The 23,113-nt window shown below is 40.4% G+C and overlaps 1 protein-coding gene across 2 annotated transcripts; it reads left to right on the plus strand.

The window, feature by feature from the left end:
- The first annotated feature begins 1,565 nt into the window (after positions 1 to 1,565).
- reep5.S (receptor accessory protein 5 S homeolog) lies at positions 1,566 to 21,695 on the plus strand. 2 transcript variants are annotated; one of them, NM_001091154.1, is given in 5 exon segments: positions 1,566 to 2,059; positions 12,509 to 12,602; positions 17,974 to 18,112; positions 19,387 to 19,555; positions 21,270 to 21,695. In NM_001091154.1, coding segments are annotated over 5 exon segments (570 nt in total). In that variant the 5' UTR covers positions 1,566 to 1,941; the 3' UTR covers positions 21,320 to 21,695.
- Positions 21,696 to 23,113: the final 1,418 nt, after the last annotated feature.

The raw sequence follows: 23,113 nt of genomic DNA on the forward strand, positions 1-23,113 counted from the left end.
ACATCTGTTGTCTGCTGAAAATCAGAAAAATGGTTACTTTATAATGTGAATGGATGCACTGTAATAAACCAATAAAAAAGTTTTGAAAAGAAAATAATGTCAGATGATCTGTGTAAGGCTCATCCAAAAGTGTACCATTACAATGGATTAAACCAGTGGTGTAACTAGATATCACTGGGCTCAACAGCAAATAATTTTTCAGGGCCCAAAAATGTCTAGAGGTTTACTTGTTTTACCAGTATTTATTAAAAATGTATATGAATTAGGTTCTCATGGGGCCCCTTTACCTCCTGAGCCCCCCTGCAGCCGCAGGGTCTGCTTCCTCTACAGTTATGCCTACCTCTATAGTGTGTGACCTATCATTTAAACTGCAGCCACTGGCTTTTTTAAGGTGTTATTGTTGGTAACTGTGGTTCAGCATTACAGTAGCTGAAAGATGCTTATTGAACTCCCTGATTTGTAATTTAGGGTAGAGGTGATCCTTTCATGTCCCTCTGTACGTAAATGTGCTCACTGGGGCTCTTTGGAATCATTCTCCTTGATACCTACTGAAGAGAGAGGTGCAGTTAGCTTTCATCTGTGTCTTTTCAACATAGTATTGGAATGGAATCTAATTTTTCATCAGCTGGAGAAGTAACCTGCCAGTCAGTTAGCAACCCTACCTATACCAGAGGTTCCTAATTGGAGGTAGCCACTTAAAGCTAAGTGACAGTCAATTGTATTGTATTTGGGGTGAACAGTAATTTGTTGTTCTGGATTCACAAAATTTGGTGGTAATTAGTGAAATTTTTTTATCAGGTTTTGCCATAAAAAGACGGCAAAGACTCCAATGGGTGAAAAATTTGTCACACGTCAAAAAAAAAAAAATTGTTGCGCATTGACTTCAATGCATTTGGGGAATTTTTTGCTGTTTTGCCCATCACTAGTAGTGTATTTACATTCGCAAATTCGTATTATTTAGGGTAATGGCTGGTGTAGTAGCGTCTGACTTGGTGTCCAAGGCCCACCTGCCCCAGGGGCTCCCGCCTGCTCCACCCTCATAGAGAAAGAAGTGACAGTACATACAGGTGGGCTGGTCTGGGTCGGCAGGGCCCATGAAGGCTGCAGCCTGCCGGGCTTTTTCCCTGTGTCCTGTTGGCATAGTGTAACCCTGGCTAGTGGTGTAACTAGTGGTTACTGGGCCAGACAACAAATGAATTTTACACCAACCCTAACTTTGGAATATTCCCACAAACTAAAATGGTTAGTCAGTCAGTGCCCGCTAAGCCCTTTGGGTTGCCACGTTTTCTGGAAAAAAACACAACTGCCTGTTTTTTGTTTTCATTTTTTTTTAATGGAGCATCATTTGCATCTCCCTTCATGTCCTTGCAACTTCCAGCGACCCTACTCGTCTGCTGTTCACAAAACAACATCACGTTGGTTGCTATGGGGATTCTAAGCCCGAGGCAAATTTAGGAGAGTTGCACCTGTTATTTAACCAGAACGCCTGAGTGACGTGGTGAGGTATTGCTGTTCATACACCACAAGATGTTTCCCTGCGTCTAGTACAACGCTAAAGCTAATGTAACATGAACTATAGCGCCTGCTGTTGCCTCACAGGATCCTTATTGTCTGTACAAGATGCTCAGCAGCATCCCTGCCCCTCCCACAGAGGCAACACCCCGGCAGACTAACAATAGCCGTGCCCATGATGGCAGCACTGCAGTGAGGCTTTGGGTGGGGCTGCAGTACTTGTGAGAGGCGGCAGCTGGCAGGCTCCCTGGGCCTAATGCTGACGAGCAGCTCACATTCGCCGTGACTCCGCCTTCCCCTCCTCTTTCAGCAAGACTAGTCGGCCGGACGGACTGTAGTGCGCCTGTGTGACTGTCTAGTCAGCCAAGCGGATCAGCCGTCGCATCCAGACACCAGTCTCCAGTCCGCACTGACAGAACGGCGAACAACATGGCCGCGGCACTGAAAGACAGATTCGAGAAGTTCCTTCATCAGAAAAACGCATGCACGGACGTCTTGGAGAAGATTGAAGCCAAGACAGGAGTAAACAGACGTTATATAGCCATAGGTGAGACAAGAGACTGTCTGCAAGTACAATACCCAGCGCCTTGGTCAGTGCTGGGGTGGCGCAGGTTAAATAGCCCATTGCTAACTGCCACTGGGGCTCATCAGCTGACTCATAAACTCGTGCCTGCTGTGCTCACTTGTGTGTGAGGGATTGTGTGTGACATAGTGTGTGTGACTCAGTGTGTGTGACATAGTGTGTGTGACTCAGTGTGAGTGACAGAGTGTGAGTGAGCAGCTGTCACTGTGAGTAGCCTTGCTGCCAACGTACTAACCTCTGTCTCTGGCCTTACACTCCCCTCCCTCACACACACTGTGTGGCCTATTCTTTTAGCAGAAACGTTGGTTAAGAAAGATATTGCAAATTATGAATTGATAATGTATATAGTGTCTGTCTGGCCGAGCCCACACAGGACTGCTAGCTGTGGTCCATCGCATGTAATTCTATTCACACGGTGCACTTCTGTCGGAGCTTCATATACAAAAAGGGGTTGCTGGCAATAAGGGGTGTAAATTGTATAAAATTCCTCAGCACACCACTTAACTTTATTTTCAAGGGTGCCTACACTTTCTGGCTGCTTCAGAAACCAAATAGTATCCAGTGACTTTGTATGGAAGGAGCACACCTATGGCCAATGCCTTTTCAATTCATTTATTGCATAAAAAACAACACAAGCTTTTTGTGTACCCCCCCCCCCGAAAGCTTGTGCTGTTTTTTTCTGCTGTAATAAATGGATTGAAAAGGCATTGGCCATAGATGTGCTCCTTCCATACAAAGTTACTGGGTGTAAATTGTACCTGACTGCACAATGGGAGAGGCCTACAGCCAGCAGAGGAGCTTACACTCTTCCTTCCCCACAGGAGACTCAAGCCGCTATTCAGCTACACTTTCTGGCAACTAATTGGGTTTCCAATGAGAATGCTTTGCATATAGGTCTAGCGGATGTGACTGCTTCGTCAGTGTGTGTCTCTAGTGTGCGGCAGGTGCACTATGTATCACAGGTTCCCACACATGTGCACCTATTTTGAAAAGAATTATGCCTTTTGCCCCACCTATATTTTTTTCTGGCGGTGAAAGAAAATGTTATTGTAAGCAAGTTTCCAATATGCATGAATGAAGCCTTTTCACTGGTTGTTTGGCACTTTCTATTACAATTGAAAGGAGTATCTGTCTGTGTAGAGGAAGCCGACAGCTCATTAACAGGCTTGTGGAAAGCACGCAAGATATTGTGTGAAATGAAGTCTTGCCTGGAGGAGAGCTGCCTTTTAGGTTTTGCTACAGACAAAGCCAACAATGCAGAACCTGACAAATGCTGCTTTTAATTGCAAATAGCACATTTTTCAATATGCAAAAATAAGTGTAGAGATATCACTTTAATATAAATGGTTGAAGGTATCTGTATCACTAGTACAGGAGGGCTGCATCCCAGGTTATCCAGCATGGCTTATACTTGTGCAGAGACTTTCATTTAAACAGAGCTGGTTTTGTCAGTCATGCCGGGCCTGGGACAATTGATTAAAAGGGATGGGTGAATTTGACCTGTTTCGTTTCGCCAAAAATTTGCCGCTGGCGAAATGTCGCAGACGCCCATTAAAGTCTATATGGGCATCAAAAAATTTTTGTCGCGCGGCGAAATGTTTTTGACGCGTGTCTTTTTATTGTGATGCACAATGCCATACAAGTCTATGGGCGTCGTTTTTTCGGTGAAATAAGGTGAAAAAATTCGCCCATCCCTATTGATAAATGTCTGGAGTGCTGTTTACATTTGTATACCAGCCTATAGAGGAATCACACTATCCTTAGTGTGACTAGGGTTGCCACCTTTTCTGGAAAAAAATACCGGCCTTCCTATATTTTTGTGGGTTTTCCCTATAAATAACATTGGCAACAAGCAACATTTTTACCAGCCAGGTGGCAACCCTAAGTGTGACTGACAGAAACACGTCTTCTCCACCCATGTTGGAGTTTCTAGGGCTGTAAAAAAACTGGGCTGGTGTCGGATTTAGAAGTTACAAAAACAATAGCGAGGTGCTTCTTTGCTAGTGATACCAACACATTCCTATAAATTATGTGCTAGTGTCACTTCAGGGTCATTTCTTGGAATCAATATAGTGGTTTAAGCTGACTAAGCATTTTCCCCTTTAACTTTGAAATTGCAGTTTCTTGTAGTTTACAACAGGAGAGTAGGAGAAATAAGGAGCCTGAAAATATACTCGCTGTAGATATCTGGAGCTTATCCTACAGTTGATTTTCAGTGCATGTTATAGTAATCCCATTTGCTTGAATTATTAATTTTTTATGGATGGAACCTTTCCATTAGTTTTACCGCAAGGAACAAAGCCACTGCAATTGCTATGGAAGTCCATAAGCATAATGAACCACCTTTTGTAAAATTTAAGTCACCAAGGAGCTCCATGGCCATATTAAGGTCACACTAGATTTAGTATGTTGAGACACACATTATATCACTAAGAATTTACATAACTGATGGTGTCACTATGCACCGTTCATAAGCATGTATTTTACAGCAGGGGTCCCCAACCACTGGGCCACGGCCCACTACCGGGCCTCAAACATACTTGATTTGTGCCGCAGAGTCCAAATTTGACGCGAATCGCCAGAATTTGATGTATCGTGGGCAAAATTTGACTCTGGTGTGTCCGAATTCGACATGGCACGTGCAAAATGTAAGTGTTCATGCACCCCCCCGGTCCTTGAAAAAAATGAGGGCTTTACACCGGCCCCTGGGGCAAAAAAGGTTGGGGACTGCTGTTTTATAGGATATTCATGGCTTTTGTGAATCATACAAATATGCAAGTGGGATGTTGGATGGGCTAAATAATACTTTAATTTGCAGTTAACAAGGCAATGTTCAGTAAATAGATACACATTTTGCAGGCATTTCTTCAAGAGTAAGAGTATGGTATTTCTATTGCAGAGGTGCTTAGTTCCAAATGTATTTGTTAAGCTATTTTTTTTTTTTTTTTTTTAAAAAAGTCCAGGTCACTTGTATTGTCTGTATAGTTTTGGGATGAGCTTATCTCACCAGTGCAATCATTACTTCTTTCACACATAAACGCACGTTTAAAATAGAGTTCCATGGAGAATAATCTATGCCACTGTGAGCTAAATAGTAAAAGCAAAATAAAGTGTATATAATCTTCTTATAAACTGGGTACAGTTTTTCTTCAAGAGATGAGAATGATATTTAGGTGCTGTAAACCTGGAGCTGTTTGTAAGTCAATAAATAAAACATTCTCTATGAAATAATCTGTGCCAATATGTTTCCATTAACATCAGTGCTGAGTGTAGGAGTAGATCATTTGTCTGCTTGTGCAAATCTGGAGATAATATATATATTTGTGAGTGTTCCAAAGCAGAGCTTTTAAGCCACTATTGTATTTGCTATAGGGACGGGATGCCTGCGGTCCTCAAGTTACTTTTCACTGATGTGGGATTTGAGATTTGTAGCTTTTAGGATGTACTGACTAGTCCGATGGAGTGAATCATACTGTTACCCAAAGCTTTTGCATTGTAAAGTTTAATGATCAAGGTGCTACTCCTTTTCTGCTTCTGTGTTTGCTTGCGCATATAAGTATCAATAATCAATAATAATACGTCTTCATCTTTTATTGCCCCAGCTTTTTAAATCATGTTTGCTTTAAAACAGACATTGCTTTGTCTGTGAAGAGAGCCTGCAAATAAGGGCACCCCAAGCAGGTCTAATTATAACCCAGATCACTTTCAATGGCCTGCCTGTTCAAGCAGCCTGTATGTAAAATCACTGGGATGAGATCTGCTTCTATCACAGGCCTAATAAGTAGCAAAGTGCCAAAAAGGGCTGGACAGTTATGTTTCTGTATTAAGGAGGAGATGGAAATCAGTTTCTGGAACTTAAACTTCAGTTTTTCCCTAGTTTGGAGCACCATGTCTAAATGCTGCTTAAACCATTAACCCCCATATGTTTTAAAAGCCATTAAGTTTGCACAGGAGCAGTGACCCATAGCAACCAATAAGATGTTTGCTTTTCAACAGGTGACCAGTAAATGCTACCTGCTAATTGGTTACAATGGGTTACTGCACCTGGGCAAACTTAGTACCCTTTATTACATAACCCCCTAAATGATTTTTGGAAATTGAAATGCCATGATTTGCAGCATTTTGGTTGTTAAGTTTCCAATGAGAGGATCCTATACCTGTTGATATTGTTTTCCTGGGGCAATTTGCATCGGCTTTCACTTTTTATGGCTTCCTAAATTTTATGCAGTTTTCTTGCATGGAATTTAGGCTTTTACATGGTTGCTAGGATCCGCTTTTCCACAACACACTGTGTGGCTGCATGCAGGATCACCCTTATTTCCACCAGTGGGGAATTTTTTTTTTATCCTTGACCTATTTTTATGTAGCTGGTTTTCAGCCAGATATCGGTCTCGCAGGCTTATTGGTGGGCCTGAAAGATCCTTTACTGGTCCAATGTCTGTGTTACAAATGAGTGGTAGGCTATGGGTAGCCAATCACAGCTCTGCCTTCATGCAAGGAAACATAAGCTGTAGTTCCCTGCCAGATCTGATTGGCTGGCATCCTGCATTGCTGAGAGGTGCTGGCTTTCTGTACAACCTGGGAAAGCAGCCAGCAGGTTGCGGAATTACTGGCTGGGTTGAAAGGATTTTGGGGAAATGCTTTATGAAAGCAGTACAAAATGCAACGTGTAGAAACACATTTACATCTATATTTAGTAAGGTAGAATGCAGTGACAAATACTTGATACAACATATGGTTATAGAGGCAAACACTAAAAGCAGTATGAGGACAAAACTATCGGGCTAGGTAATTTTTTTAGTAATATATATTATGTAATATGTATTTTCATACCTCCAGTGAGGCCAATGGTTTAATAAGTTATCTTTGAAGGATGGTGGCAGAAGATGGCAGTCTGGTGTTGGAATTGTGCTCTTGTATAATCTATACCAGACTGGTGCATGAAGCAAAAGCCTACAAGGACCGTTTGCTCATTTGTGTTAACTAATACTAAAGTCTCATTTCCTAGCAGATAGAGCTGATGTTTATTTTTGCATTAATTATGTATTGTGGGCTTTCTGTCTCATCCTCCTTCAGCTGGAACTGGTGTTCATTTATCATTGGAGTATGTGCAAAATTGAGCATTTGGTTACTTAGCTTATATGCTAAGGAATGCTATACCTTTTATTTATGTATAAAAAAAAATTCTAAGGACCCTTACAGGTAGGTGTTGGTGTGTGTGTGTTAAAGGATACATTAACCTTAAAAAATGTATCATTGATCAAGTTGCTCTTATAAGCACCTTTATGTGATTTTTTTTCCAAATAATGCATTTTTTCTGACAGCAACACCACCTCCTGGTCTGTTCTTCTGAATTTACAGTCAGAAGGAAAACAATGAACTGTATGGATGTTCTTTCAGACAGTTGAAGAATCCATGGTATTTCTATGTTGTCAGTAGGTTCATTCCTTGTACTAAGCAGATAAAGATATATTGCATATGATAAGCCACACAGAACACCTATAATATGATGTTAAGCCACCAATTGGTGCAGTGACTTTCAAACTAGGGATGCACCGAATCCAGATTCGGTTTGGGATTTGGCCACGATTTTGGCCACCGAATCCGAATCCTAATTTGCATATGCAAATTAGGGGTGGGATGGAAACTGCGTGACTTTTTGTCAGAAACAAGGAAGTAAAAAATGTTTTCCCCTTCCCACCCCTAATTTGCATATGCAAATTAGGGTTCGGTATTCGGGCGAATCCTTCGTGAAGGATTCGGGGGTTTGCCCGAATCCAAAAAAGTGGATTTGGTGCATCCCTATTTCAAACTATTTGTGCTCCCTTTTCAATTGTTTCCTCAGTGGAAATTTTTTTGTGTTACTTAAAAATAAGATTTTTTTTGTGTAATCAATTAACAGTTCTATGCCACCATGAATGAATCAAGTTACAATGCATTGTTACAATTCATTAGGCAGGTCAAGGGGGCAAACACCAGCAATGTATTAGAGCTAGCTGTTCATTAACATGACCAACTGCAACACAAAGCAGTAGGGCAGCTGATTGCTGAACCATCAAGGGGAAAAAATACCCCCAGTTTTGATGTGAGCTCATTAATTTGGGTTTATGTAAAAAATGGGGCATAAATAACTTCATTAAAAGGAAACTACAATATTCTGTCTGTGCTGCCGCAGCCATTTTCTTTCCCCTCGTAGGGCTAAAGTTCGCTACTGTTCATTTTTTAGGATGGTGTCAGATCGACAAAACATATCCTACAAGGCGGATGCAGTTGCATGGGTCAAAATATAATGGGACTAATACAGAAATCTGATGCGTACACTACATGGAATACACCAATTAGACCGCTCCCAGCTTCCCCCTCCTGCGCTGCTCCGTGTATTCCTTGCTGGGTGCTCAGTCTGTAGCGTCCCCACCGCTTGTCACACACCAAACCAAAAAGAATGACGGCACTCCATTCAAGGAAAAGGCTGGTTTATTACAGACCCCACAGGGATCTCAAGCCCTACGCATTTCGGGACTGATTAAGGGATTGAGTCCCGAAACGCGTAGGGCTTGAGATCCCTGTGGGGTCTGTAATAAACCAGCCTTTTCCTTGAATGGAGTGCCGTCATTCTTTTTGGTTTGGTGTGTAAACTACATGGAAATGTTTCCGACACGACACAACTGTCGGATGGGAACGCTGCATGCGTTTTGATTGAAATACATTGACTGCCGGATATAGGTGCATGAACAAACAACACTATCCGACTTTACATTCTAGCTATAGGGTGATCCGATTTCATAGCGTTGTACAAATCTTGTGCTGTTGCATGGCAAGATCAGATAAAATCTGACCCACAAAATCTGATCAAAATCTTCTGTGTAGTTTTACCCTTTAGCTCACAGATTGATTCAAACCCTCCCCAACCTTGTTCCAAGTGATGGATTCTGGCATCGTAACATAGAGTTGCTGTACATGCTGCATGGCAGAGCTTACTGCATTAGATCAAGACTTGTAGCTTGGTAGGACTATATTTTTTTTCCTGCACATGTTTTATCTTAATCTGTGGCCCTCCTCCTTTTACTGAACTACTATTCCCAGAATCCCCTGTTGAAGGGGATTTTTTCTTGTATGTTTTCAACAGTGGTAGAGACTTGATTTGGAGATTCTTTCTCCAAACAGAGACTTTCATTTTTACATATCCCAATGCCCATGGGAGAGGGGTTTAAGGGATGCTGGGAAATAGACTGCACACGCATACATACAAAAACACACACAAACACATGTTGCACAGCAGCTGATTTTGTTAGTCTGGGAGTGTGTGTTATGTGGAGGCGGAGGAATGACAGGGCTGTGATTTTTGGCAGTTGCAGAGGGGAGGTGTAGTGCAGACTGATCCAGCCTTACTCTCTACAAGATGTTTCGCTTCCTGGTAGCAGGTAAGGAGCCCAGTATGGCTCTTATTTCCTTACAGAGCAGTGGCTTTTGGAACTTTTTGGTTCAGGCTCTCAATAAGTTCTAACATTTTAGCAATAAATGCTGCCACTTTGCAGAGTGATTTGTCTAAGTTGGAAAACTGGGCAGCAAACTGGAAAATGAGGTTCAATGTTGATAAATGCAAGGTTTTGCACTTTGGCAAAAATAATATAAATGCAAGTTATACACTTGGGGGCAGATTTACCTAGAGTCGAATATCGAGGGTTAATTAACCCTCGATATTCGACTGCCGAATTGAAATCCTTCGACTTCGAATATTGAAGTCGAAGGATTTAGTGCTATTCCTACGATCGAACGATTGAAGGAATAATCGTTCGATCGAAGGATTAAATCCTTCGAATCTAACGATTCAAAGGATTTTAATCCATCGATCGAAGGATTATCCTTCGATCAGAAAATTGTTAGGAAGCTTATGGGGACCTTCCCCATAGGCTAACATTGGCCTCGGTAGGTTTTAGGTGGCGAACTAGGGGGTCGAAGTATTTTTTAAAGAGGCAGTACTTAGACTATCGAATAGTCGAACGATTTTTAGTTCGAAACGTTTGAATCGAAGGTCGAAGTAGCCAAAAAAAAAACATTCGAAATTCGAAGTTTTTTTCCTCTATTCCTTCACTCGAGCTAAGTAAATGGGCAATTCTGGGCAGTGTCATTTTGTGGCTACTTAAGCAAATAAAGTTCTGTCTTGCATAAAAAAGGGCATTAACTCAAGGGATGAAAACATAATTATACCTTAAATTATGAGGGGAGACTGTCAAGGTTGGGGTGGTTTTCTCTGAAAAAAAGGCGCTTGCGAGGGGACATGATTACACTTTACAAGTACATTAGAGGACATTATAGACAAATGGCAGGGGACCTTTTTACCCATAAAGTGGATCACCGTACCAGAGGCCACCCCTTTAGACTAGAAGTAAAGAACTTTCATTTGAAGCAACGTAGGGGGTTCTTCACAGTCAGGACAGTGAGGTTGTGGAATGCGCTGCCGGGTGATGTTGTGATGCTGATTCAGTTAATGCCTTTAAGAATGGCTGGATGATTTTTTGGACAGACAATATCAAAGGCTATTGTGTTACTAAGGTCTATAGTTAGTATAGGTATGGGTATATAGAATTTAATTAAAAGTAGAGAGGGGTGTGTGTATGGATGCTGGGTTTTCATTTGGAGGGTTTGAACATATTGGTCTTTTTTCAACCCAATTTAACTATGTAACTATGCCCTTAGCATAGCAGAGAATCTGCTTTTCAGCCATATTTGCTTGAACTATATGCCCCAATCTTCACCCCACCCCCCTTATTGGGCTTCCGGGAGTATCTTGCAGCACAAGTGCTTATTTGATCTCGTCTGGAAGGCCAATATGAAGATGGATTAGGGTAAAGGCAGAGAGGGAACCCTTTGTGGCAGCCCTACAGTGGAATGGGAAAATCAGTTATAGAGCAAAAGCAAGCAAGCCTAAAGTAAAATCATAGGCTGTTCTTTTCAGAAATCTAAATATTGCCTACCGGTATATTTTCTACATTGTGATTTCATTACTTAGTAAGGCCATATTAATAAGGAAATAGTTAGTTAGTTGGCATAACTGTTTATACCTGCTGATTCCTTCTATCTCGGACTTGTATATTTCTTTTTATTTTCATAGTGCACCTGGTTCGTTACTAATGTCTCATTAAATCCTGCATTTACTTTACCATGACTCTAGGGGGGTTATTTATTAAAGTCTGAATGCCAAAAACCCAAAAAAATTCAAATTTTTCAGGATTTATTAAACCCTGAGAATGGAAAAAGTCTGAATCCGAAAATCCGGCATCTCAGACCTGCCGAGGTTGTATATACAGTAAGTCAATGGGAGAAGTCCCAAAGATATCCTGATCTGCGCTGGGTTTCGTGCAAAAATCCAGAAATATACTGATTTTTTTTTTTTTGGGCGGAAAATCCCAAAACAATCGTACGATACGAATTTTCTGCAGATTTTCACGATTTTTTTGGTTTTCCCCTAATTTTCGGGAAAATGTATTGATAAATAAGGGAAAATAACCCATGAGAAATTGGTCAGATTATTTTTCAGAAAACAATGAGATAAATTTGGACTATGATAAATAACCCCCTAAGACTCTGTTCTGCCATATAGGGGTATACCCTGGGTTCTACACCATACAGACTCCCATCTGATAGTTTCACTTCAGTGTCTGATCATTACAGTAGCCCTTCAGGTGGAAGCAGTTTCCAGTTAATACAAGCCAGTTTCTGCCCATGTGCAATAAATGTTTGGGATATTTATGAAGGGTATAGGATAAATGTGCATTTCAATAAAGTTCTTGCTTCCCAATCATGAAAGTAATCCATTACAAAGAGCTGGTTGTTCTGTTCATAAAGGTGTGTATTTTTTTGGTTCCAGACTAGCAACTTAAATTACTCTTATTATTTTACAAAACCTCAGACCTGGTTTAACCCATTGAAATCAAAGGAACAAATTCAGGCAACCGAGAATTCCTTGTGGAACACTCGCTTTTGCACTTCTGATTTTTAATGCCTACACCTTATTGCACGCCAAAATGTTATGTACATTTGCACTCCCTATACAAACAATTTCCCCAGCACCCTCTTCCCAGTTCGTTGCATGGGGTGAGGGAGGCAGCATGAGGTCTCTTGTTTCAGATAGTAACAGACCTAGAACTCAACTCTGAGTAATGACTTGCATCTATTTAGAGTATGCTCTATTAGAATATCAGTTTGAATAGGGGTTGTATTACTGTTGTTTTTTCAGATTTTTTGTTTTTATAGTTATATATATTGTGGGGAGTTATCGTAACATAGTGATGCAGTGAAACATGTTACTGGGGATATATCATTTGTGTACTAGTTGTGAACTTAAAATATGTTTGCAGCACATTTGTAGCCAATATTTTCATTTAAAGTTTCTGTGTTTTCTTTGTCCCACAGCAATCATCGGTATTGTGGCAATTTACCTTGTGATCGGATATGGAGCCTCCCTACTCTGCAACTTGATTGGATTTGCTTATCCTGCATATGTTTCGTAAGTGTTTAATATGTCCAGTGCTGTGTACATTCTGTGAGCCTCTTGTTATTGTTGTATATTAGGGCTGCTTAAAGGAGAACTAAATCCCCTTGCTAATAAAAACCCCTACCCTCTGCTCCCCCCGCACAAGTGAACAAAAGTAAAGGCCCATAAGCCGGTAATTACCCTCGTTGCAGAGTCAGCGCAGCGGAAATCACGGGCTCCATCTTCCGGTGCTTTGGTAATCTTCTGGTCTTCTTCCCTTTGGCTATTTCTGTGACTTTTGGCGCAGTTGTTCAGGACCACACTACTACTGCGCATACTCCAATACGGAGCTTACTTACTGAAGATTACTGAATTGCTAAAGATGGTCCCCGTGAGCTCCGCTGCGCTGACTCTGCAACAATGGTTTGTTTGTGTGCACTGAGAATCCTAGGATCCCAGGGGGCGCCCTTATTTTTCAAAATTATGATTACCCAATAGCACATACTACTAAAAAAGTATATTATTATGAAAATGGTTTATTTAAAAGTAGCAGGGTTTTACATATGAGTGTTTTATTAAATGTATTTTTATAGAGACCTACATTGTTCGGGGGTATAGTTTTCCTTTAAAGTAGTTGTTCAACTTTTCAGTTCAGTTGTTTTCAGATTGTTCACCATAAACAAATACTTTTTTCAATTGCTTTCCATTTTTTTTATTTTTTACCGTTTTCTCAAAGTGTAAGTTTAAAGTTGAATGTTCGTGTCTCTGGTGTTGGTCAGACAGCTCAGTGATCCAGGAGCATCTGAACTGTTACAGTATCTGTGGAGTATTAGCAACTATTGTATCAATTCTAACAGCTGCCTTTAATGAAACTCGGGGATTCTGCTCAGCCGAGCTAAAGATCAAAAAAAATGCATCAACTAAATGTATCAATTTAGAACAGTTACAGAGTCGGCGACCCCCCCTTCCAGGGCTGCTTTAGAAGGTGAAAAATGAAACTTAACACTTCAATATTAGAAAAATTAACCCCATCATTACTGCTCATTGCATTGACATTGAACATTTTCTATATATTACCTGGAGGATACCCACATAGTCATTGGGATATGTTGTGATACCTGAGTATTAATATGCTATGGGCAACTAGGAATTTTTTATATACAGAGAAATTAATAAGGGACATAAATGCTCATGCAAAGTGCAAGACATGAGCACTTTTTGCTCACTTTTGGGGGGGGGGTTGTCTAGATCTGTTCAGGTTTACTGTATGTTATAGCCAATAAGATTAGGGGCAAAACTTGAATGAGCAGCTAATTGTATTTTGATAGATTTGGTACTGTTAACTTGACAACTAATCAATATTAGCCTTTGATATATCAAACATATTGGTAATTGAAACAGGATGAGGCAAGCAAAACCCTGAGCAGTCCAGCCACCTGTAGGGAAAATTGCCATAGTATAAGACAAAGAAAAGAGAAATTTCTTCATGTACAGTATATTTTTAACTGCTTTATCAGCAATATTTCATCTAGCAATGTGTTTACTAATACCTGGTACGGTATCCATTACAGGGCAGACATATAGGATTTCTGGTTAGTTGCGAAATTGTTTGTGTAGGATGAGTAAGCTTTTAGCACCCATGTCTCCTAAATGTCATATGTATAGATAGATTTAGGATGAAGCAAAAAGGGCTTCTTGTTTGGTTTTAAATTGCTTGTTGCCCCATGATGTGCTGCCCCCTGTATACTTATAACCCAATAACAATAATAATCAGGATGAAATTTAAAATCACTGGGGGTGCCAAGTTTGTGCATCAATTCTGTCACTTATTTTATCACGCAGCAGCTGTTTTATGCCTACGTCCATGGTAAGTCTTGTGTAATTCTGGAACTCATGACACGAATGACTCCAGCAATAGGACCAGCTGTGATTGAGAATGAACTGCTCTAAAGCCTGGTCTCCTGCAGCGCCTGTGTAAAGAGTGGTATAGCCTTATTGGAATATGGTTTGTTTAGAGGCATAGTCAGACACTTGTCTTGTGATTGTGTTTATTCTCACAGCTAGGTTTTGTGAGCTGAGGCTTTTTTTAATTTGCACTATGACAGTGAGAAGATGCCAGCAATTGTAGAGGAAACAGTCCATGCTGAACAGTTTTATTAGATGAAGCGATTGAGCTGTTAGAGAAGAGAGGAAAACAAATTCTAAAATGTTTATATACTGTATATAAAGCTAGGGATTCCCAGGAGTGGACCCTGGCATTTGCATAATCAAATATATGGCTAAAAAATGCTGCATTTTGGGTGCATGACAATTAGCGTCTGGTTTACCACTTTGCACTTGAATTATATTTACATACTTTCAATTAAAAATACATATAGTTATAGTATTTAAGGAAGTAGATATTTGGTCCTCAGTCTGTGCAAAAGCAGTAGTGCCGGAAAATACATGACCCTTCCCTCTATGTGCCGCCCCTATACAATTGCTTGGCCCCACTATTTCAGCTGGTATGTTGGTCATACACTCATTATTGACTTATTAGCTGCCTGCTTGGAAAATTGTCACAATGTGATCTATAGCACTATCAGTAAGAATTGTGTTCCAGCAACATCTGGGGCACAGTGTTCAGAAACAGGGCTAAAATGGGGAGCTCAGGGACAGGTGATATAATGGATATTTACAATGCTTATAAATCCGGTTTAATCTCAATTTATGAAGATATATCCGACCTATAAATCGGATTGGCACTTAAGCAGTTAATGTTTAAATTGGTTGTATCGTGTGGATTTGGGTCATGCCAGGATGTGGTTTTTCATGCTGCTGTAGAGAATGATTGCTCATCCAAATACAAATCTCACTCAGGGTCGGCTTGCTGCATGGCTGAGGTACTGTTGGTGGCCATTCCTTGGGCACGGCCCTGCTGCTTTACCGGCAATACTCTGTGAGCCATCCCATGCTATTATGAATGCTTATTAAACATTAATTGTGTAATGAATGTGGATGTAAAGCAGAGAAGCACTGTCCCTTGAACAGTTAGCTGATTTATTAGTTAGCATGATCCTACATTGATCTGCCAGGGTCACTTTAGATAGAAATGTAATGATTTCAGCTGGTTTATCCCCCCCCCCCCCCATGGTATCACACACATGGCAGTTGCACACAGAGAGACTTTGCATGATTCCAGCTCAGGGGCAGTTGGAAAAACGCTGCTATTTGCCCCTTCATTAATTTGAATGGTAATAGACTGTATTTGCCAATGTACATGCAGCTTAGTGGTGCAGAATGTTGTCTTGTTTTTAGGTGCCTTTCCTTTTGGGTGAAGATTACTTCTCATAGTTCTAAACTAAACCCCTGGTGACCCCAGTTGGGTTATTTTCATATAGTATAAGCTTGTATTGAACCCACCTGTGATAGCAAGTTAAATACATCAGGCTCAGTGCTTTTTGCTTTGCTCAGATCCCTTCCTCTTTAAAGGGCATGTAAAGGCAAAAAAATAAAATCCCATTTTTACTTTCTTTAATGAAAACTGTATGCAGTGAAATTCTCCCTTCATTTACTGCTGTGGATAGGAATTGTCAGACGGTCCCTAACTGCTGAGCAGGGAAACAATCATACTTATGAACAGCAGGGGGAGCCCCCGCCTTACTTACCAGCCATGCAGAACTCAAGCAGCTTTGTTTATAACGATCCCAAAGCAGCCCAGACCACACTGAGCATGTGCACTTAGTCTTAGTCTTGCAAAGATGTTTAACAAAGTTATAAGATGGTGACCCCCTGTAGCCAAATTTGAAAGCATAAATTATTTGTTTATTTAGGCTTTTGGTGCAGTAAGTTCATGTTTATATTTAGTATACAAAATACAGCATATTCTATTTTAGACTTTACATGCCCTTTAAGGGCGATAGCCCTTGTGTATGACCAATATGTGTAGACCCACGTGCAGTGACACTATGGGTTCTGCCAAAATAAAGGAATGGCTGGGAGACGCACAATTACGGTTACACTTTGGCAAGAGGCATTTGAAACCAGGATATTAATGAAAGAGTGTTTGTATTCTTGAACAAACATTTGCTTTAATGAACCAGCTAAGAGTCTGACAGATGTCCCAGTTTATTAAAGATGATCAGATGAAACTTGAGATTTCACGCCAGAAGCAAATAGGATAATCTGCCCAACCCGGGATACACGGCACTTCTACTTACACACGGAAACTCCCAAATATCTGTTTTGTCTTATAAAAATGAAAGTGTAAATGGATTCTATAGAGTTCATGTAACATATTGAGCTGATGGATTTAGTGAATTAGTCCCCAATGTCTGCAGTGTGAGTGTTGTTATTGCGTGCAGGGGACAATTGTATCCCCGTAGCAGTGTTTTGTGCAGTTAGTCACAGCTATGGGGATCATGCAATTGCCTGATACATTTTCTGCACCAACGCAATTCATCCCTGATGTTGCCTGAGGCACCAGAAGTTGTTTCTGCCAAGGTACTGTATTTCGAGTTCTCTATTAGCAATTTACCTGACTGTTTTCTTTTCATTTTTGTAATTGTATAAGCACATAATAAGCACTCTCATGCAGCATTGTGCTTCACAACACATCATTTCCATTGTTTGCTTTCATACAGTTGAATGAGAGCGCCACCTAGTGATCACATAGTATACACCTTGTTTCTGATAAATGATACAGTAACAAATGGAATTTAATTGCTCTCAGCTTTAAAAGATCTGGTATCTATACATCTGTACTGTGCATCAGATACTCAGTGTTGCATATATAGTAGATCTAAATACACACCCACACACAATTACTCTTACATGACTATGAGCAGATTGTGTAAAGGTGAAGAAATCATTCGCTTCACTTCCTTATCCATGTGATGTGTTCCTAAAGGGCAACTCCACCCAAACAATTTTCTTTTATGATTAATAATAAAAAAAATGTAATTCTAACTATCTGATATGTGCTTATTTAACAAAAAAAACTGTAATGGTGTTCCTCTCATAATGACAGCGGGGAATAGTTTCACTATGCTACGTGTGCCTAGGCCTAAGAGTTTATTGCCCTCCGGTTACTAACGGGTCTGTAACCATGGGAACAGAGCTTAGGGCTGAACACAAATCCAGTCCTGTGTCACTGCTCTCTCCCATTACAGAACTATAACACACACACACACAGTACACTCACATCCTGACCCACACTGATGCTGTGTTTCATAAAACATTGATACTATGCCTGTGTCTCTGTAACAGAGTGGAGTATATGTACATGTTCTATTTGTGTTTATTTCTAATGTACGCAATATACAGTCAGCTTCTCTAGTATTCATCTTCATGTGCAGTATGTCCCATTAAGGGATTGCGTGAGTGATTTTATATTGAATATATGATTTGTTTCCTCTCCCACCAGAATCAAAGCAATCGAGAGCGCCAGTAAAGATGACGACACACAGTGGCTGACCTACTGGGTTGTTTATGGAATCTTCAGCATCATTGAATTCTTTGCAGACCTATTCCTGTCTTGGTTCCCCTTCTACTACATGATTAAGGTTTGCTTTCCCTCCTGCTGCACTTGTTTTCTGCTGTTATGTGAATATACTGAGACTTTTTTAAGGTTCCTTCAAAAATCATTCAGAAGATGATGTGCTTGTTTATTAAGTGAACGGGCAAGTAGCCACATGATAAATCTTCCCTGCTGCCTGTTTACTCCAGAACTTGTAAGTGCATGGCCATTTTTTGCACATTCTTTTATATGGGATTTCCATATAGAACTTATAAGCCTTATATCAGACATTTAGGGGGTTGCTACGAATGGCAAAAACCGGAAAAATGTGTTTTTCTCAGTATAAAATCCGAATTTTTAGGGGGGAAAAATGTTTTTGTGGATTTATTATACCCCAAGGATGGAAAAAATCAGAATCCAAAAATTCAGCAGGTTGCATATGTCAATGGGAGAAGTCCCAAAGATATTTCGATCTGCGCTGGGTTTCGTACAATATTCTTAAGATTTTGTGGTTTTCCGGGTGTTTTTAGGGTTTAATTTTTTAGGGTTTTTCCCGCAGACAAAATTTTCAGGAAAGTGTATTGCTACATAAGGAGAAAAAACCCGTATAGATTTGTTTTCGGAAAGTATTGAGAAAAATTCGGACTTTGATAAATAGGATGTTTGTTTCAGGCCATAGGGAACATTGCTGAACCGTCTGTAAGCCGAAGTTTCTGTCAGACTGAGTGAATGTGGGACGTGAGGTTATTAAAGAGTATATGTATCTATGGGAAGTCCCTGGCACAGCCCTAGTAAATATGCATTTGTAGTAGGACTTCTGAGGATACAGCTGGGTGGGGTTAGGTTAAGGCGAATTCTCTGACAGTCATGAACAATTGCATTGCATTTTTGCATATGAAAATGTCTCAGTGAGCAAAACACACAGGTTATAGCAAGAGGCACATATATGAGATAATCTGTTGCTCAGTCTAATTGAGCTTGTGATTGTTAGTAATGCAGTATACACAGGCATCCATACACTGCTACAAATCCCTACTCACTAGTGTGTCCCATATCTCCATCATCTGTAGAGAAGTCCTACCCAACATATTCCATGTACTAGGCCAGTTGTACAACACACGTGTACACTCCATATTGTAATGGCTGACGATGAAGAACAGAGCATTGGTAAATTATACAGGCAGACATTGTATAACTAGAACATGCAACAGTGACTCTCCATTTTGTGCTGGGGAATATATGGCCCATCTGGCTCACTGTATGGTCACATGATCTACGGCCTTAGCTAACATGTCTGTTGCTTTCTCTGCCCCCATACAGTGTGGATTTCTGCTGTGGTGCATGTCTCCCAGCCCCTCCAACGGTGCTACACTCATCTACAAGAAAATTGTTCGCCCATTTTTCCTAAGGCACGAGGGGGAGATGGACCGCTTTGTAAAGGATGTTAAAGACAAAGCATCCGAGACTGCCGACACCATCTCTAAAGAAGGTAACGTTCCTCCGATTCTCCCTGTGTTTTTATAAGGTGACTGCACATATAGTTTATGCTAAATACTGTAATATATACAGTTGTGTTCAGAATAATAGCAGCCCGACATCACTGTTTATTGGTAGAAATTATATTTCTACATGGCAAATAATTTACTAGTAGGTGTAGTAGAGTAATAGAAAACCAACAGACCCAACAGTCATGACACAAATGCTGCTGATTCTGTGTAATTGAAACATTCATTTCATAATAATAGCTTGTTCCAAATAATAGCAGTGAGGAGTTCAATTAGCCCTTATTTAAGGAAGGAGCAAATGTTGTGCATGCTGGTTATAGTGCATTTCTCTCTGAAACTCGGAGTAAAATGGGTCATTCCAGACATTGTTCAGAAGAACAGTGTTCATTGAATGTATGTTTAACAAGGGGATATACTGCATACAGTAAGGGGCCGATTCACTAAGGGTCGAAAATCGAGGGTTAATTAACCCTCGATATTCGACTAGGAATTAAAATCCTTCAACTTCGAATATCGAAGTCGAAGGATTTAGCGCAGATAGTTCGATCGAAGGATAATTCCTTCGATCGAATGATAAAATCCTTCAAATCGAACGATTCGAAGGATTTTAATCCAACGATCGAAGGAATATCCTTCGATCAAAAAAAGTTAGGCAAGTCTATGGGGACCTTTCCCATAGGCTAACATTGACTTCGGTAGCTTTTAGGTGGCGAACTAGGGGGTCGAAGTTTTTTTTTTAAAAACACAGTACTTCGACTATTGAATGGTCGAATAGTTGAACAATTTTTACTACGAATCCTTCGATTTGAAGTTGTAGTCGATGGTCGAAGTAGCCCAAAAAAAACTTCGAAATTCGAAGTTTTTTACCTTCGAATCCTTCACTCGAAGTTAGTGAATCGGCCCCTAAGTCTTCTGTAAAGGTTATAATGATTGTCTATATAGGGCACAGCCTTGCAAACAGCAAGTACTTGCTCTAAAACAAGATCTTCAGTTCATTGTTAACTCAGATGGAGAAAGCTTTGTTTTACTCCTACCCCAAAAAAGGCTGCATTTTGAGGCAATACTTGCAGTTCTGGGGCCGCTTGCTGTATATTCATGGCAGTAGCAAGAGAGAAGTGGATTTTGATCACTTTTGTTTGCCAGGAGCTGTTCAGCACACATAGAGGTCTGAATTTTAAATTAATTTTTAATTTCATTTTAATATGAATATACTCACAATTGGACTAAGAGGTTATTTAAGAAAAGATTTAAATATCTAATATTCGATCAAATGGTTCCGACCCCAAAATTGGAATTGCATTTGATTCATACATTTTTTCTTTTTTCTCACAAAAAAAACTTGAATGTCAGGAAGGCTATTAACGTCTCCAAATGGCCCAACGGACCTCTGTTATTGACTTGTACATGAACTCGGCAGGTTTTAGGTGGTAAATATTTCCATGGTCCAGGTGTGATACAGCTCACATTCAAATTTACATTCGAATAGAGGGATTAAAATTCAAAAGTGTGAATTTTGAAACTTGAATTAACTATTCAACCCTTGATAAATCTGCCCCGTAGAGTTAAAAGAATTCTAGCTCTGAATTGGGAGGCTTGGGCAGACCCTGTTCTCATAAATTAGCTGCAATGTGGTTACTTTGCCTGTATAAGAACTCAGTGACCCAATGTCTGACTGCTTCTCTCTCTCTCTCATTTCAGCTAAAAAGGCCACTGTGAATCTGCTGGGGGATGAGAAGAAAAGCAGTTAAATTCCCCAAAACAAGAAGGGTCCCATATAAGCAGCTTAACTATTCTAGGGACAGTGATCATTTTTACCCCTCGCGTGTCTCACAGTGTAAAAGCCATTGCAGCACATCTGTGTCAGAGCTCTGGCATTCACACTGTGCAGGCACTAAAGGGTTACTATTGTTGCCTTGGATACCTTTTTTGATATGAAGAAAGAATGTATTGACGTAGTTGTACTATTGTTGTGCTGTTGTCTGTAGATGACTGAGATTTTTATTTAACAGCAGTCAGCAGTGTCTCGAGCTTGTCCCGCTCTTACTCTGTGCGGGAAAGACTTTTAACATGCATTGTCTTGTCCTGCATCCAGTGGGCTGGAATAAATGAAGTACTTGTCACTCACCTCTTCTCTGCTTTGGAATTGGGGGTAGGACATAATGCAATTAATAGTGACACATATCAGGGGTGTGTCTGGCTGTAATGGATTGGCAGAGTAATGATGGATAATGGGACCTATACACTATGTACAGAAAATCACATTTCAGAGGTAAAAATCATATAGAACTAAGGCAATAGGAACTAGTAAAAGATTGTAAGCTTGTGGGATCCACAGCACACACTTCAGAGCAGCAGAGGAACCTGTTGCAGGAGAAGAACTGCCCTCTGGGAGCAGCCTTCCTGGTGATTCTCTCATTGCACTGATACCTTGTGGTCTATCCACAAAACACACCCCTGTATTCCCCGTATTTCATAATTCTTTGGGGGATTTATCAGCCCCCTGGCTTAACTGTCTGTTCCTTAGTCAGTCAGTCCCTCTGCTCTTGCAGTGACAGGCAGCACCTCCCGCACCTCTCCCCTGTGTCCTGCTCACAGAGGGGCAAATTCACTAACCTCCGATAATTCGCCTGCAACGGCTTCGCTCACAGTGCAAAATTTCGGCAGGTGTAGATTCGCCAGGACAACGCTAATTCACTAAAATCAGAAGTTGCGTCCAGGGCGCTGAACGTTGGTGAAGTTGCGCTAGCGTTACTGTTCCAAGCAAAGTGAAGTTGCGCTAGTGTTGGCTAATTTGCATACCGCGGGAAGTTATATTTCAATGGACGTATACATTACATTACACAAGCCCAGGGAAACCTTAATAAAATAAAGTTGTTATATTGCCCTATAGTTTATATTGCCCTATAGTTTATGTGGCATATGTAAGGAAATGTAGGGGGAAGACAGGTACCCCAAAAACATTTTATGCTCTTTTGCAGCCTGTCACCCTGAAAAAGGAAAATGTCTCCAGCGTTTTTTGGAACTTAGAAAATTTTTCAACTAAATTTGGTGGAAGTCCTATCTACTCTATTGCACTTCGCCTGGTCTGAGAAGAAAAGTCTGGCGCAAGAGGTAACATTCAGTAAAATCCACATCTTAATGAATTTGTGTAGTTACATTCGCCAGAGCGCAAATTCGCCAGGCGTTGGGGAGCGAAGTACCGCTAGAGTCTATCTCCTTCACTAGTGAAGTTACGCCAGCGACCGTTAGTAAATCGGCAAAGTAACGAAATTACATCACGCTGCTGAATTTTCGCCAGTGTTAGTCACTTCGCCCTTTAGTAAATTTGCCCCAGAGACTTCATATCTTACTAATCACAAGTAAATACCTTTCCACTGTGAGCTCCAATATGGCAAATATTAAAAATAATAATGGATAGCACACCCGATTTGAAAAACAAATACATTTAATACAAAAGGAAGAAAAAATAAGAAAATATAAAAAATAATGGAAAATAATAAGGTAAGCCCATTATTTTTAATATTTGCAATTCGCTATGGAGA

The sequence above is a fragment of the Xenopus laevis genome, chromosome 1S, assembly GCF_017654675.1.
Source record: "Xenopus laevis strain J_2021 chromosome 1S, Xenopus_laevis_v10.1, whole genome shotgun sequence".
NCBI classification, from domain to species: Eukaryota; Metazoa; Chordata; class Amphibia; order Anura; family Pipidae; genus Xenopus; species Xenopus laevis.

Excerpts from the sequence above, each read along its gene's own strand:
- reep5.S (XM_041574730.1), top strand. The coding sequence starts at position 9,495 with ATGTTTCGCTTCCTGGTAGCAG. Across the intron at positions 18,113-19,386 it reads CCTTCTACTACATGATTAAG|TGTGGATTTCTGCTGTGGTG; the intron begins GTTTGCTTTCCC and ends GCCCCCATACAG. Across the intron at positions 19,556-21,269 it reads CGACACCATCTCTAAAGAAG|CTAAAAAGGCCACTGTGAAT; the intron begins GTAACGTTCCTC and ends CTCTCATTTCAG.